Genomic DNA, 13,971 nt, shown 5'->3' with positions numbered 1-13,971 from the left:
GGATGGGTGTGTCAGAGGCAGTGCGGTTGGGGCAAGATAGAGCAGGGTTTAGGGCTGTTGTGCATAGAGTCGCTATGAGTCGACGGCACATAACAACAACAACTGTCCCAAGAGGGCGTTCTGGTAGTCTAGTGGGTAAAGAGTTGAGCTTTCAACCCAAAGGCAGTGGTTCTAATCCACCAGCTGTTTCTCAGGAGAAAGATGGCTAATCTTCTCCCGTGTGATTTACAGCCTCTGAAAACCCACTGGAGGGTCAGTTAAGAGTCAACTCTTACTCAATGGCACACAACAATAGCAACAACTATGTCAGAAATGACAAAGTAAAGAGAAATGCCATATTCATTGTCAAAAAGAACACCTGAAGTTTTATTCTGAACTGCAATATTGTCAGTGATAGACTAATTAACACACAAGAAAGTCCTGTTGGTATGACAGTTATTCAAACTTACGCACTAATTACTAAAACCAAAATTGGAGAAATTGAGGATTTCTACCAATTTCTGCCATCTAAGATGGATCAAACATGCAAGCAAGAGGCACTAATAATAGTTGGTGATTGGCATGCAGAGGCTGGAAACCAGGAAAGAGGATTGTATGGAAAGTATGGCCCGTGCCATTGAGAAGAATGAAGTTCGAGATGCCATGCTAGAATTCTGTATGACCAACAGCTTATACATTACAAATATCTTTTCTTGAAAAGCACAAACAGTAATTATATACAGAAATCAAACAGACCCATCTGTGGGAAGAGATAATGGAGAAAAACAGTGTCATCAGCCAGTCCCACTCCAGGGCCCAACAACAGCAAAGATACTCATAGGCGAGTTCAAATCCAAACAAAAGAAAGTGAAAGCAAATCCACAAGAGCCAAAATATCACTTTGCACACATCCCACTCGAATTTAGAGACCATGTAAATAGATTCCAACTTGATGGCAGGAAGGGAGGGAGGGAGAGAGGGAGGGAGGGAGGGAGAGAGGGAGGGAGGACTCAAGAGACAATTCTTCTTTTATCTCGACAGCAGGGGGAGCCCCTTCTCTCCAGCACTATTTGCTAACACTGGCTTTTGTCATGAGAATTCCTCATTCATTGTCTGACTCATACCTGACCCTCCAGCATGTTCTATAAATTGCATTAGAGGAGATTGACCATCTTCCCACCCCACCCCACCAACCCCCACAGAGCAGCTGGTGGGTTCAAACAGCGTACCTTCACATTGACAGCATAACTCTTAACCCCTTTGGCCACCTGCTGAGCATGTGTCATTTTTTCAGTTGTACATTTACTTCCTGCAGCCAGAGTGCTCTCCTAAGAGGCAAGGATGATGGAGCTTCATCTCACTTACTTTGGGCATGTTGTCTTTGGAAAAAGGTATAATGCAGGGAAAGGTAGAGAGTCAGAGAAAGAGAGGAAGACTCTCAACAAGATGGAGTGACAGTGACTGCAACAATGGGCTCAAATATCTTAGTGATGTGAGCATGATGCAGGACAGGGCAGGGTTCAGATCTGTTGTCCATAGGGTCACTATAAGTGGCAGCTGGCTTCATGGCTCCTAACAACAACACCACTAAGGCCAAGTGCCTGGCAGTGCCCAGTGTCACTCAGACCCAGTGCTTTCTCATATGCCTGGTACAAGGACAGCTTAGGATCTGTTGTGGATGTTGTCCACTTTTATTTCATGATCCCATCTAAAGTAAAATGAGTTGCACAATGTATCATAACAGAGCTGAATTGCACTTCACATGCCTTGTTTGGTTATAGTCTTCACACAAATTGCCAGGTCTTCCTCCACAGAACAGCCTAGTGCCATATTCATACCAATAACCTTTAGGACAGTAACCTATTTACTGTCATCAAGTGAACCAACTCATAGCTGGCCACTACTGGGTTTCTGAGGCTGCCCATCTTTCTCCTGTGGAGCAGCTGATAGATTTGAACCACTAGAGAGGCGGGGGTTTTGGAATATGACAACTTGCTGTGATTACACGGAGTGCCAATCTTGGGTCCCTCTGTCTCTGCTAAAATGTTTCTATGTGTTTGACCATAATTGTGACACGGAAACCAAAGGTTAATTGAATTACATGCGGTGACACACAGACATGATGTATTTGGCAGGTTTTGTGAGGTGTGCTTTGTCAACTTGAATTTGAGTAGTCAGTAGAGTTGGAATGCAAAAATCTTTGAGAGAGATTGGAGTGACAATGACAGCACGGAGCTACCTCAAGACAAACAGCCACAGGAAAGAGCAACAACTGCTTCACTGGCACAGCATTTCAGCCAAAGAGAAGCATCTTCCATAAAACGGACAGGGAGGGGATAACCCCCATCAGAAGCTTCTAAAGCGGTTCTATGTCTATTATCTGGAAATGAAAATATGTTAGCAAATAGAGATTGGGCAAGGCTGTGAGAATAGGTACTGTCATGCCCAAAGCCAGGCTTTTTTTGTTCTTCCTTACCAATCTATTACAATTATTTTTTTCTCCCTTTTGTTCTTTTTTTTCTCCATTACAATCACTTTTAAACAATGTTGTTATACAACATGTAACCCACAGTGAAGCCGTTACTGGCACTAGCCAACCCCAGTCTAAAGTTTATGATGAATATTATTCTTAAGGATGTTGTTGTGTATCATCAGGTTGGAGCTGACCCATAGCTGACCCTCCTCTTGGTTTTCAGAGGGAGTTAGTTGCACAGGAAGAGATTGTCCATCCTTCTCCTGCAGAGCAAATGGCAGAATTGAATCATGTGCCTTCGGGATTGCAGCACAGATTCTTACCACTAGGCCAACAGAGCTCCCCTTTTAAGGATGGAATATGTTACTATTATTTTTAAAAACAAACAAACAAAAAACCCTGTAATTTTGGAGAGTGAAGTTGACTGTTGTTGTTTCATGCGTTTGAGTCAGCACTGACCCATGGCTGACCCCCCAGTGCAGTCTTCAGAGGCTATAAATTGCACAGAAGGAGAGGGCCCATCTTTATCCTGTTGGACAGTTGGTGGATCTGAACTGCCTGCCTTTGGGCAGCCCATTACCACTAGGCCGACCACCAGAGCCCCCTAGCTGATCACAATGAGAAGATAATTATCTGAGGAGTCCCTCACTTACCCCGTAGTATCCTAAATAGAGACAACTTCATCTACCCCCAACATAAATGGAAATGTCTTTTAGGCCCTCAGATTTTATAGTATTTCTTTGACGGGCCCATTTGGGCCCATCTTGAGGCTTGCTTAGTAAATGTTTTTATTAACACACATCGTGCCTTAGCAAGCTTTCTGGTAACACAGACGCAGCTGGAAACACGCCTGTCCACCCCACCCACACTGAACAGGCCCCCAATTATAGCCAATGCGACAAAAAAAGAAAAGATTACAATTTCAAACAAGGGAATGAGGCTAAGGGAAGCCATCATTTGCACCATCTGCTCCCAGGACGCCTGTTTTGCACCAGTGACCTGGGGACCCTGGCCCCCCGCATCTGTCTCCTTTGGGCGCCCACCACACCGAGCTGGTCCCCTTCCTCTCTTCCCACTCGTCCTGGGCGCCAGGCCACTGCCTTTATTTGGTTCAGCACGTGGCGACTTGGACAGATCACGGACAGGCGACAAGGGAAAGCCCCTGGTGCCAGCAAGCGCACCACGCATTCCTCAGAGGGGGCCCGGAGACCAGACTGCTGGTCGTGTCGCCCCTCTAATTATAGCCGCTGCAGCTGGCCTCTGCTGGCCCCAGCCTGTCCCCTGCACTGGGCCTCCGGGACAGGCGGGAAGGAGGAGCTTGTGAGGAGGTCAGGGTGCAGACCTCTACTCTCTGTCGCCTTGGCTTCTCTTCCTCCTAGGCCCTGGCCCATGGACCTACACGCTGGGTCCTCGCATCTCCAATGTTCCTGGACAGACGCCTGCTCACCGCGGGGCGGGACTTGGGTGGCGCCACAGCCGTGTGTTCCGGGTGCTGTGGCCACCAGGAAAAGTTCTAGAATAAATAAACACAGGAGCGGATGAGTCAATAAGTCAGTGTGCACATAGGGTGCCGCAGTGAGTCCCTTCACAAGTGAGCTCTCTCACAGGCGGCTGCACAGAGAGCCTCATCCGTCTCCTTTCCTTCCCCTGGAGAAAACAGGCCCAGGGCAGGCTGCTCCTGGCTTCCTTCCGTTTAAAAACACCATTCTAGACAATGAAAAAAGGGAGGAAAAAGGAAAAGCTCCATGTTGACAGTTGTAATCTCGCCTGTGTTCTCTTCCCACTGGTCACTTTGTTTGGATGAAGACAGCATGGCCCTACAGAGTTTTCCACGCATGACTGACTGCCCATTCCAGGCTGAGTGCATTTGATTGTGCAAAACCCACTGGGATTTGTTGTTCTTGTTGTTGTTGTTAGGTGCCAATGAGTTGAGCCTGACTCAGAGAGACCCTGTGAGCAACAGATCTGAACCCTGCCCTAATCCTGTGCCATCCTCACCATCTCTGACACACTGGAGCCTATTGCTGTAGTCACTGTGTCAATCCACTTGGTTGAGAATCTTCCTCTCCTTCACAGTCCCTCCACCTTTCCAAATACAATGTTCTTCTGCAGTGAATAGTTTCTTCTAATCACATGTGCAAAGTACGTGAGACGAAGCTTCACCATTCTGGCTCTACTTTCTCCAAGACATATGTGTTTGTTCTCTTGGTAGTCCATGAGATACTCAATACTCTTCTCCAACACTACAACTCAAAGGCTTCAATTCTTCTGTCATTCCTAGTTATTGTCCAGTTGTCAACTACATGAGAAATGATTGAAAAGACTATAGTTTGAATCAGGCTCACCTTAGTCTTTCAAGTAGCAACATTGCTTCTCAGTACTTTGGAGAGCTTTTGACTGCAGATTTTCCCAAAGCAATATGTCTTTGGACTTCTTCACTGCTGGTGCCGAAGGTGTTGACTGTGGATCCAAATAAGATGACATTTTTTACAATTTCAATCTTTTCTCCATGTATCATGATGTTGCCCAGTAGTGAGGATTCCTGTCATCTTGATTTTGAGATGTAAACTATATTAAAAGCTGTAGTCCTTGATCTTCAGCAGCAAGTGTCTCAAGTCCTCCTCACTTTCAGCAAACAAGGTTGTGTCATCTTCATAAAATAGGTGTTGTTGAATCTTCAGCTAATCTCCATGTTACGTTTTTCTTCATAGAGGACAGCTTCTCAAATGATTTACATTTAGGGTTGCTTTATTCTTATGTTTTAATCCTCTCGAGGGGAAAGGAGTTTCATGGCTAACCCAAAGACAAGCCATTCAAATCCTCCAGTTGCTCCATGAGAGAAAGATGGATAATCTCCTCTTGTGTGAATTACAGCTTCTGAAAACTTGCTGGAGGGCTGGCTTTGAGTAGGTTCCAATTTTTCAGTAATGAGTTGAGTTTGCTGATCAAGACTTGAGGTCAATTCTAGAAAAAGCCTCAATTCTTCAAATAAGAGTTAAGTCTTGTTTTCTAATCTCCTAGATAGAAACCAACTAGGGGTTAGCTCATGCAGATAGGGTGCTGCCATCTTTGCCTGGCAAAGCCTGCAGTATCCAGCTGGTGGACCAGGCTGGAAACTCCAAAAATACAGGTCAGGATGCTTGACTGTTCAAAGCCTAGGGGGAAATGCTTGCTTAGCAGGTGTTAAATAATAACACCAGCAACCCATATGGTGCTTATTAAGAGACTAGTATTCCAAAACTTTCCCAGTGACTGTGACCAGCCGTGAAATTCTGATTTCAATTGTATATGTGGGACAATAAATCTTTATCTTTTATCACCACAAAGAACTAATTAAATTGCTGTTAGCAAGGAAAAGTCCAGAATGGGAGGGGGGAAACGGCTTGTGGCCAAGGCTAAGGCAGAGGCAGCCCTGTGCTCATGTGCAGTTCATGTCAGGCTGGAGAACAGGGAGGGTGGTGTGTGTAAGGAGATGCTGATTTATCTACTCAGTCCCTCAGCCTCCATTCGCATCCCTGCATATCTCTTACTGACACTGCAGGTTATTTCAAAATCATACAGAAAAGGAAAAGTGGATCATTTCCTATTCACGTTTCATATATGTATTCAACAGGTCTCTGTGTCACAAATCAACTGGACAGTTAATTGTCACAGATCAGACAATAAAATCATCTCAGGGACTTGAATCTGGCGAGATCCTGTTTCTGGATGCCTCAGCCCACTCACCCATGCACACCCTCCCTGAGACAGTAGCTATACAACAACAACAACGATTCATTGGCTGGCCCTTCAGCGGACTTCCAGAGGCTATAAATAGCAAGGGAAGGAGACTGTCCATCTTTCCCCATTGGTGCACCTGGTGGATTCGAGCCACTTGTCTTTGGGTCAGTAGCACAACTCTCCACCCAGTAGGCCACCAGAACCACACAGACTGTTTAAAATATTCCATCTGAACTGCAATGGGAAAGATTTTTCTAAATGGCAGGAACATTTGCAGGTATGAAATGTTTGTCTGCTCCAATGGCTACCAGAGTCCCTCTGAACACGGTAACTCCTATGATGTGCATATACCATTCCTGACAGCAGTGACACATACTGACGGCTGAGGGAAAGATCTACAGCTCTCCAAAACACACTATATTTAGAAATATTCAAATGTGACATTGTTAGCCTGCACAGGATGTCTTATCTCAGCATACAAGGCTTTTACTGACTCGCTATGGAGGCTCTTGTCATCTGATTTCTAAAGCATTACAAAGCTCTGATGCCATAGTCTGTAGAAAACTGCACTGCTAACTCAAAGGCATGCGTCTCTAGTGGTTTGAATCCACCAGTGGCTCTGGGGCCCAAAGATGGCCGATCGCCTTTGGAAACTCAATGTGAGTCAGAACCAACACCTAGATGACCCTTCATTAAGGGTCATCTAGGTGTTGGTTCTGACTCAATGGCAAGAGTTGTTGTTGTTGTTGTTAGGTGTCATCAACTACGACTTGTGAACAACAGATCTGACCTGGCTCTATCCTGCCCCGTCCTCAAGCCACTGCTGCAGTCACTGTGTCACTCTTTTACTGAGGGTCTTTCTTTCACTTACCCTCTATCAGTCAGCCAGGGTGTTGACGGTCACACTTAAACCAGGAATCCTGTATCCCAGACTCCTTATCGTGTCTTATTTGCTAGCTTTTGCACTGCTTTTGTGACAATGTTAGGACTATAAATAGGTATATTACTTGCATGAAAGACTTGGTTATTGGAAGATGTTGAATTAGTATGAGTTTTGAAGGAGTATTTTATCAGGGGACTATTTTAAGTTGAAGGCACATGGTTTGAATCCATTTTCTCTGCAGGAGGATGGGCCAACTCCTCCTGTGTGATTTACAGCCTCTGAAAACCACTGGAGGTCAGCTAGGAGACTGTTCTTACTTGACAGTACACAAGATTTGAGATTTTATAACAGCATTCTTAAGGAATTGCTCTAATAAGAAAATTTTACTCAGTTAATTTTCAGATTTCAAAGAAGAACCCTGAAGACACAAAATCCCAAGGATTCTCAATGACTTGCTATGGCTTTTTTTCTTTTTGCCCTAAATGCCATTTCTACCACTGGTATGGATTGTTCTGTGTTGTTTGGTACCAGCCAGCAGTGCAGAATTCTGTGACAAAAATACTCCACAAATCTAGGTTTCACTTACGAGGACTGTACTTCAAAAATTAATGCAGCAAAGGAAAATGATTTTGAGTCAAGCATCTAAATTAAAGTGGCATGAAGGAGCAGAGGCAGCCTATGGAGTTAAAATCAATGTGTCAAAATTGGTGGAAAGTAGAGATAGGGTGTTTAGTCCAGATTATGGATTTATCTGTGGATAAATAGAGAAATCCAGAGATAATCGGTAAATCCAATTCATTTCCATCTTCTGACCACTACTGAGTCATTTTCAGATTTACTTGCGTGTTTCTGTGCCTTCTAAGCTACATGTCAATCCAGTCTCGCTGAGGTGTCTCCATGCTGGTTCCTGGGCTCTCCAGGATGCTGATCTTTATAAGAGGAGACTTCCCATTTTTTTCCTTTGGAGCAGCTGGTGGATTCAAACCACTGACCTTCCAGTTCAGAGGTCCCAAGTTATAAAGCTGCTGTGGTGTGTCATCAAATTGGAACAGATCACACAGGTGGAGACTGCTCATCTTTCTCCCTCACAGCAGTTGGCAGATCAAAACTGTCCCCTTTTAGGATGGCAGTTACAAATGGGGGTTAATAACCGAGGAAAACAGAGGCTGCCACCAGAATAAAAACACTGATAATCTGATAATTCACTTCATTTCTTTTCCTATAACACTATTGCAGCCTGTAATTTAACCAGTGGCACTGAAGGAGTTAAATGCCCCTCCTCCTGTCCAGACCCCCAGAAGGTGAAATAGGTCAATGCGTACTTGTTCTATTCACTGTTGCTCGCTGGTCTACAACAGAGGAAGCTGGATCTTACCCTGCTCCCAATAAACAAAAGGCAAGCCAAGGAGGGTGACTCAGGTCTCGTAGCCTACACGCGATCAACTTTTTTCTGAATGGTTCCACGTATACACTTAGGAATCAGGAAGAGAAGCTTTTACTCTCCACTAACCAAATAAAACATATGCAAAACAACTTCTGAGTACTGAAGGACTTGTCTAGAAACAAAAAAGAAGTTGCACAGTTTGCCTCTAGGGAATAAACAAAGACATCGATCACATCCAGACTGGAAAACTAAACACAGTCATTGGAATTTGTCTCTAGGAGATGGTGATCCTTTTTTTTTTTTTTTAAATTTCTGCTTGCTACAGCATTTTAAATTTCACTGAAAACAAGTTAGCATTTTTAAAGTTTCAAGACAGTAATTTTGTCACTTAATTTACTTTTAATTACTAGACATAAACAACCATGCTAATATTTAAACTTACTTTTCTCGCAGTGATGGGTGCTCACGATACTGGACCACCCTTCCCTTCATTCACTCACTCATTGCTGTCAAATTTTAACTAACGTCTAGCTGACCCTCCAATGAGTTTCAGAGTCTGTAAATCACACTGGGGATTGCTTGTCTTTCTTGTACATAGCAGCTGGTGGATTTGAACCTTTGCCTTTGGGATAGCAGTACAACTCCGTACTCAACTGTTCTACCACTGCTGCCCAGACCACCCTCAGTGACAATGTACTCAAGTGTCTATCAACTGTTATTCTATCAACACCACTATTCAAAACATTAGTAAGTCTATATATATCCACCCTCAAATTCTTTGCTCATCTCATGGAGAACGCTGAAAAGACATTCATTTGATAAAGAGGTCTACCAACATCTAGGAAATTTCTCACTACCTGAGGACAGATGTTTGAAAACATATCCATGTTTGAAAACATATCCTTGAGCTTCTCACCTAATTATAAATTTAGGCTTAAGGACAACAATCAAGCTTACATATGGCCTTGTTGCCTGTGAGCATTTGCGATGACAAGATGTGGCTTTCCATGGGGGTGGGAGGTGGGCAGTTTCATGTTGCCAGGATTCTGGGTCATCACAATCTTCTCTCCATCTCTTCTCACAGAGAAGCCAGCCCCACTGCAAGCTGAGAAATGCACAAGTCTTGGCTGTGTCCAGCTGCCCTCTCCTCAGGCCCTGACATCTCTTCCAACTGTCAGTCCCAGTAAAATCCCAAACTCATACAACCTCCGTCATGTTGTCATTAGGCATTAAAACAGCTCATTTTATCCTTGGCTTTTTTAAAAAAATCAAAGGCCTGATAAGTTCAGTGCTCCCAATTTTATTTTTATTTAATGCTGAGAGAAAAAAATAAAGGAACTGTAAATCTGACAAACGACAGAATGCATATGGTATTTCCATAGTGATTTCAGAATTTAATAATGTTGATATCTGAGATTACACTCACTTCAGATGACATGAGTATCACTGTATATAGAAAAAGTATCACCTTCGACTTAAAAAAAAAAAGTGGCACTCTTAAAATACTTGGTGGCCAAGGAAAGTTGTCTAGTAAAAGTTGTAAACCAGGTGTACGATCTCATAAGTTGTAATGTGAGGCCACATAAAGACAGTACTGTTATATTCTAGAAACTGTTAAAGCAAAATAAAGGGAAAGCTTGAACACTCCACCCCTACTATTCTGAGTATTAAAAGCCCAGCTGAAATATTAGGATTTGCAATCTGATACCACTCATTTACAGTAAGTCGCTTCCTTATGTTTGCATCCAGCTGTGGCTCACCATCACCAGCGGTAAATCTACGTTAGTGACATAGGACAGAAAAATAACCCAGGCCAACACTTTCAGGTGCAAGTCTTCCAGGAGGGCCACACAGGCCAGGCCCACCTGTGCAGCCCTTTCCCAAGAGAAGAAACCACAATACATGGCCCTGAAACCTTTCACTCTCCTCCCGAGGTCAGCAGAGGGAACCGCCAATCTGTCCTGTCCACAGCGGGGCAGACTCACCCACCTGGTAGGATGGTTCTTCAGTAACCCTTCTTTTGGAAAGCTTATCTGTATCAAAATTGCAAAAGGTACAGATAGCTAAAACAAATTAGGTCAAGTGACTGATCAGCTTGTAATATGTAGGAGGTCAAATTCCAGTTTTTTAAAAAGTGCCTGGATACATGTTTATACAACAGGTCATAAGAGCTGAATTCTTTACAAATGTTGTGATGGGCATTTCATTTCTGTATGTGTGTATTTATGTAAGAGACCAGTCTAATCTGAGTCACACCTATGCTCCAATTCAGTAAATGACAAATTGATTAATCATGCAAGTCTACTTGTAGTAGAACAATGACCGGTAACAGGTAGACTTTGAGAACACTGATACCAGGTGCAACCATTAAAAAACACTGAGGGGGAAAAATACTCTATTTGGTGCAGTATCTGAATTTCAAGAGTTAATAACCTGGCCATTAAAAAACATCACCTGAAACAATTAAAAAACAAAAACAAAAACAAAAACATAACCCTTCCCGACCCCTTAAAAAAAAAAAGAAAAATAGTATTGGTAACCATTTCTATTTCCAAATTAGACGCTAGTTTGTGACGAGCACACACAAACTCTAGTAGACCTTGAAGCCCCATTTCAGCCTAATCAGATGGCCAAGTTACATACACCTGAACATACGGATTAACCAGGATTCCTCTGTGGTCAAGTAACAACAGCACAAGAGAAAAAAACCCAAGATCACTGGGAGGCAGCTATTTCTAGTAACTGATGATTTATTGATTTAAAAAAAAAAAATCAACTTTACTGATGCAAAATAGTGATCAGCAGAAATTAGTTTACAAAAGGTTTCTAAAAATAGTTTCTGAGGTGGGGCCTGCCTGGCCTGTAGAATCCTTTCATCTCTTTTATTTTTCACTAATCATTCCCGCCCCCCCCCCCAGAAGAACAGTATTATTCACTTGGTATCTGAAACACATGTAAAAAGGAAGTTACAGGTTTCCCCCGCCCACACCAGGGCCAGCACTGCTATGCTTTGCCCACAGGCGGTCTTGGCTGTTCCTGCCAATGTACCACACTGTACTCAACACTCACTAGAACTGGCGTGATAGTATCAACCAACAGCAATAGCACTACAGGTATATGATGATGAGTAAAACAAAACAAAACAAAAACTCAAAACAGACACAAAACGAACCCCAGTCTCCAGGTTCACTGCATTGTAACTTCTCTTGACACTTTTTTGAAAAGCAAAGCGGTAGCTGAGGCAGCTGCAGAGCGCCAGCAAGGCGCGGACAGCCACGAGGCGCCTGCAGAGGCGGGCGCTGGTCGGTGATGGCAGTGCCATGCAGCACACCACCATCAGAGACCCAGTGTTATGTAACCGACCAGCATGCGGCATTGTGAGCGGACAGCTGATCACATGGTCGGTGAACAGTGGTCAACTTTGCCTCAAAAAAGAAAAAGAGCAAAGGAAAAAAACCACAATCCTGAAATTCTCTCCACAGCACCTCTCCTACAGTGACCCGCATCTCTAGAACCCAACTTGATGAACAAAACAGATTGGGAATCTACATCCCTACACTCTCTGAGGCCCATGGCTTGGGGTCAGCTGCTGGCCCCCCAGGGGCAAACCCACTTCAGCTTCTTCCCCTGTCCAGCAGCGGGCCACCAGGTCAGGCAGGCCCCAGGACAGACAGACAGTAAGGCAATCTTACAACGTCAGAAAAGTGTATTTGGCTTTTTTCCTTTCCTTTTTGAAATAAGTGCATACAGAAGACCGCGAGAAGCATTTCTGATTTTGCCAAGTGCTCAAATCAAGCAGCCAAGTCACAGGCTACAGTGAAGGGCAGTGATCACCAGCATAACTAAGCAGAAATTTGCTCGTAACATTAACAAAAGAAGAAAATGCCTTTTTAAGTACATACCTTTCGTCGTCAAAAAACAAAAACAAAAAATATATAGAAACACAATGTACTCAAAAAGATCAAAATTATACAGCATGTTTATGAGTCTACAGTTCCCTTGTCTTGGGGAGATATATATATATATATATATATGTATATATATGGTAACATATATACAGTTGAAGCAGTTCTCAAGGGTCACCATCCGGCTTCTCTGCCAACTACAAAGTCACGATTCTCTCTCCTTCTTCACTTTGACGTCTCCTGCCAGGATGGTGGCTATCTCCCCCTGCATGAAAGCCCAGGGCACGTTGGACCCCACCAGAGGGCACTTCTCTCCACTAGGACAGTAGACCTCCCCACTGGCCCCCTGCTGTTTGATGCTCTGTCTGGAGCAAGGGAAGCAGAATTTGTGTGAAGGGACGGAGGGGCACTGCACAAAGTGGGTGTCTTCCAGGCGCTCGTGGCACAGGGTGCAGCAAAGAGGGGCGCTGGCCGCCAGAGACGAGTCCGGAAGGCTGGCGGGGTGCACAGGCTCCAGTCCCCCGGTGCTGCCAGCGCCCTGGCCGCCCACCTCTCTAGCACCCAGCCTTCTTTGGTTCATGGAGGATGGGGAGGGTGGGCTGCTGCTATTCCTCCGGGTGGTGGAGTGAACCTGGTTGGCATCTTTCGAGGTGTGGCTGCCCCCTGCATTGTCTGCCACCAGGATGAGGGCCGCCATGGGGGACTGGCCGTTCTGGGCCGCTTCTGGCGGTGTGGTCCGGTTGGAATGAGGTGAGGCAGTGGGCGGGGGCGGAGACACAAACGCGGATGTGGGAGTCATGGGTATCTTGAGCCCTTCTGCTGATGTGGACAGCCATGGCTGGGCCTCGCCATTGATCTTGGGGGGCCCCACTTCACCTTCTGGTTCGGGAGAAGGCTTCCTCTTCCTTGCTGTTCTTGCAACTGGAAAAACAAATGAAAAAAGAAAAAGGAAAATAAAGAAACAGGCAATGGCAAGAACCTCTCCTTTAGAACAACTCTGAGCCAAACTCTTCCATTCCCTGAAAGCATGTAGGTAACAGGCATGAGCTCCAAGCGCACGTGCAAGTCAAAACACTGACTCTTACAGAATTGGGAGAAGCTAAGCCACAGAAAACAACGTGTGTGTATGAATAAACACGTGGCTGGTTTGAGGCACAATGCACTAGGTGCAGGGCATCATCATGTCCGCCTGCAGCCCGCCATGCTTGAGGCCCTTGGACAGGTTAAGAGAGCAGTGTGCTCCCCACCGAGAATATGCTAGGCGAGGAGAAGCCTGTGTCACAGGCACGGTGACTCATCTCTGTTGTGCTACTTCAGCACACACGTTGTCACCAAGCTATGGTTCCACCTCAGGCCGACCGGGAAGTGGGGCGCTCGCGGTGCCCGGGGTGCTAGGACAACGCTGGATGCAAAGCGCACCCCTCCTCGGCTCTGCGTCCCCGTCTCCCCCGAGCCCCACTTGCTCCACAGCCGCCCCTACCTGCTTTAGACCCGTTGGCCTCGAACCCCAACAACCTGCCTGCAGTCAGGGCTGGCTCCTTCTTAAACTTGCTCTCGAAGGACCCGGAGTGGCCGTGCTGGTGCAGGGCCAGTAGCGTGTCGCGCACCGTCTTGGGCCGGTTGACCC

The 13,971-nt window shown here is 45.1% G+C and overlaps 1 protein-coding gene across 1 annotated transcript in view; it reads right to left on the bottom strand.

The window, feature by feature from the left end:
* Window positions 1-12,549: 12,549 nt before the first annotated feature.
* Window positions 12,550-13,971, bottom strand: part of IRF2BP2 (interferon regulatory factor 2 binding protein 2) — a gene marked incomplete at its 5' end in the record, with an annotated part of 2,194 nt that continues 772 nt past the window's right edge. The window contains 2 exons of the mRNA XM_006895394.1: window positions 12,550-13,265; window positions 13,825-13,969. Coding sequence (XP_006895456.1) covers window positions 12,550-13,265; window positions 13,825-13,969 — 861 coding nt within the window. The remainder of the gene's footprint in view (window positions 13,266-13,824; window positions 13,970-13,971) is intronic.

The sequence above is a fragment of the Elephantulus edwardii genome, unplaced genomic scaffold (assembly GCF_000299155.1).
Source record: "Elephantulus edwardii isolate Elephantulus edwardi_28Jun2011 unplaced genomic scaffold, EleEdw1.0 scaffold00166, whole genome shotgun sequence".
In the NCBI taxonomy this organism is placed as follows: domain Eukaryota; kingdom Metazoa; phylum Chordata; class Mammalia; order Macroscelidea; family Macroscelididae; genus Elephantulus; species Elephantulus edwardii.
Note: the sequence above shows the minus strand (reverse complement) of the source record. Positions and strands in the feature narration are given on the sequence as shown.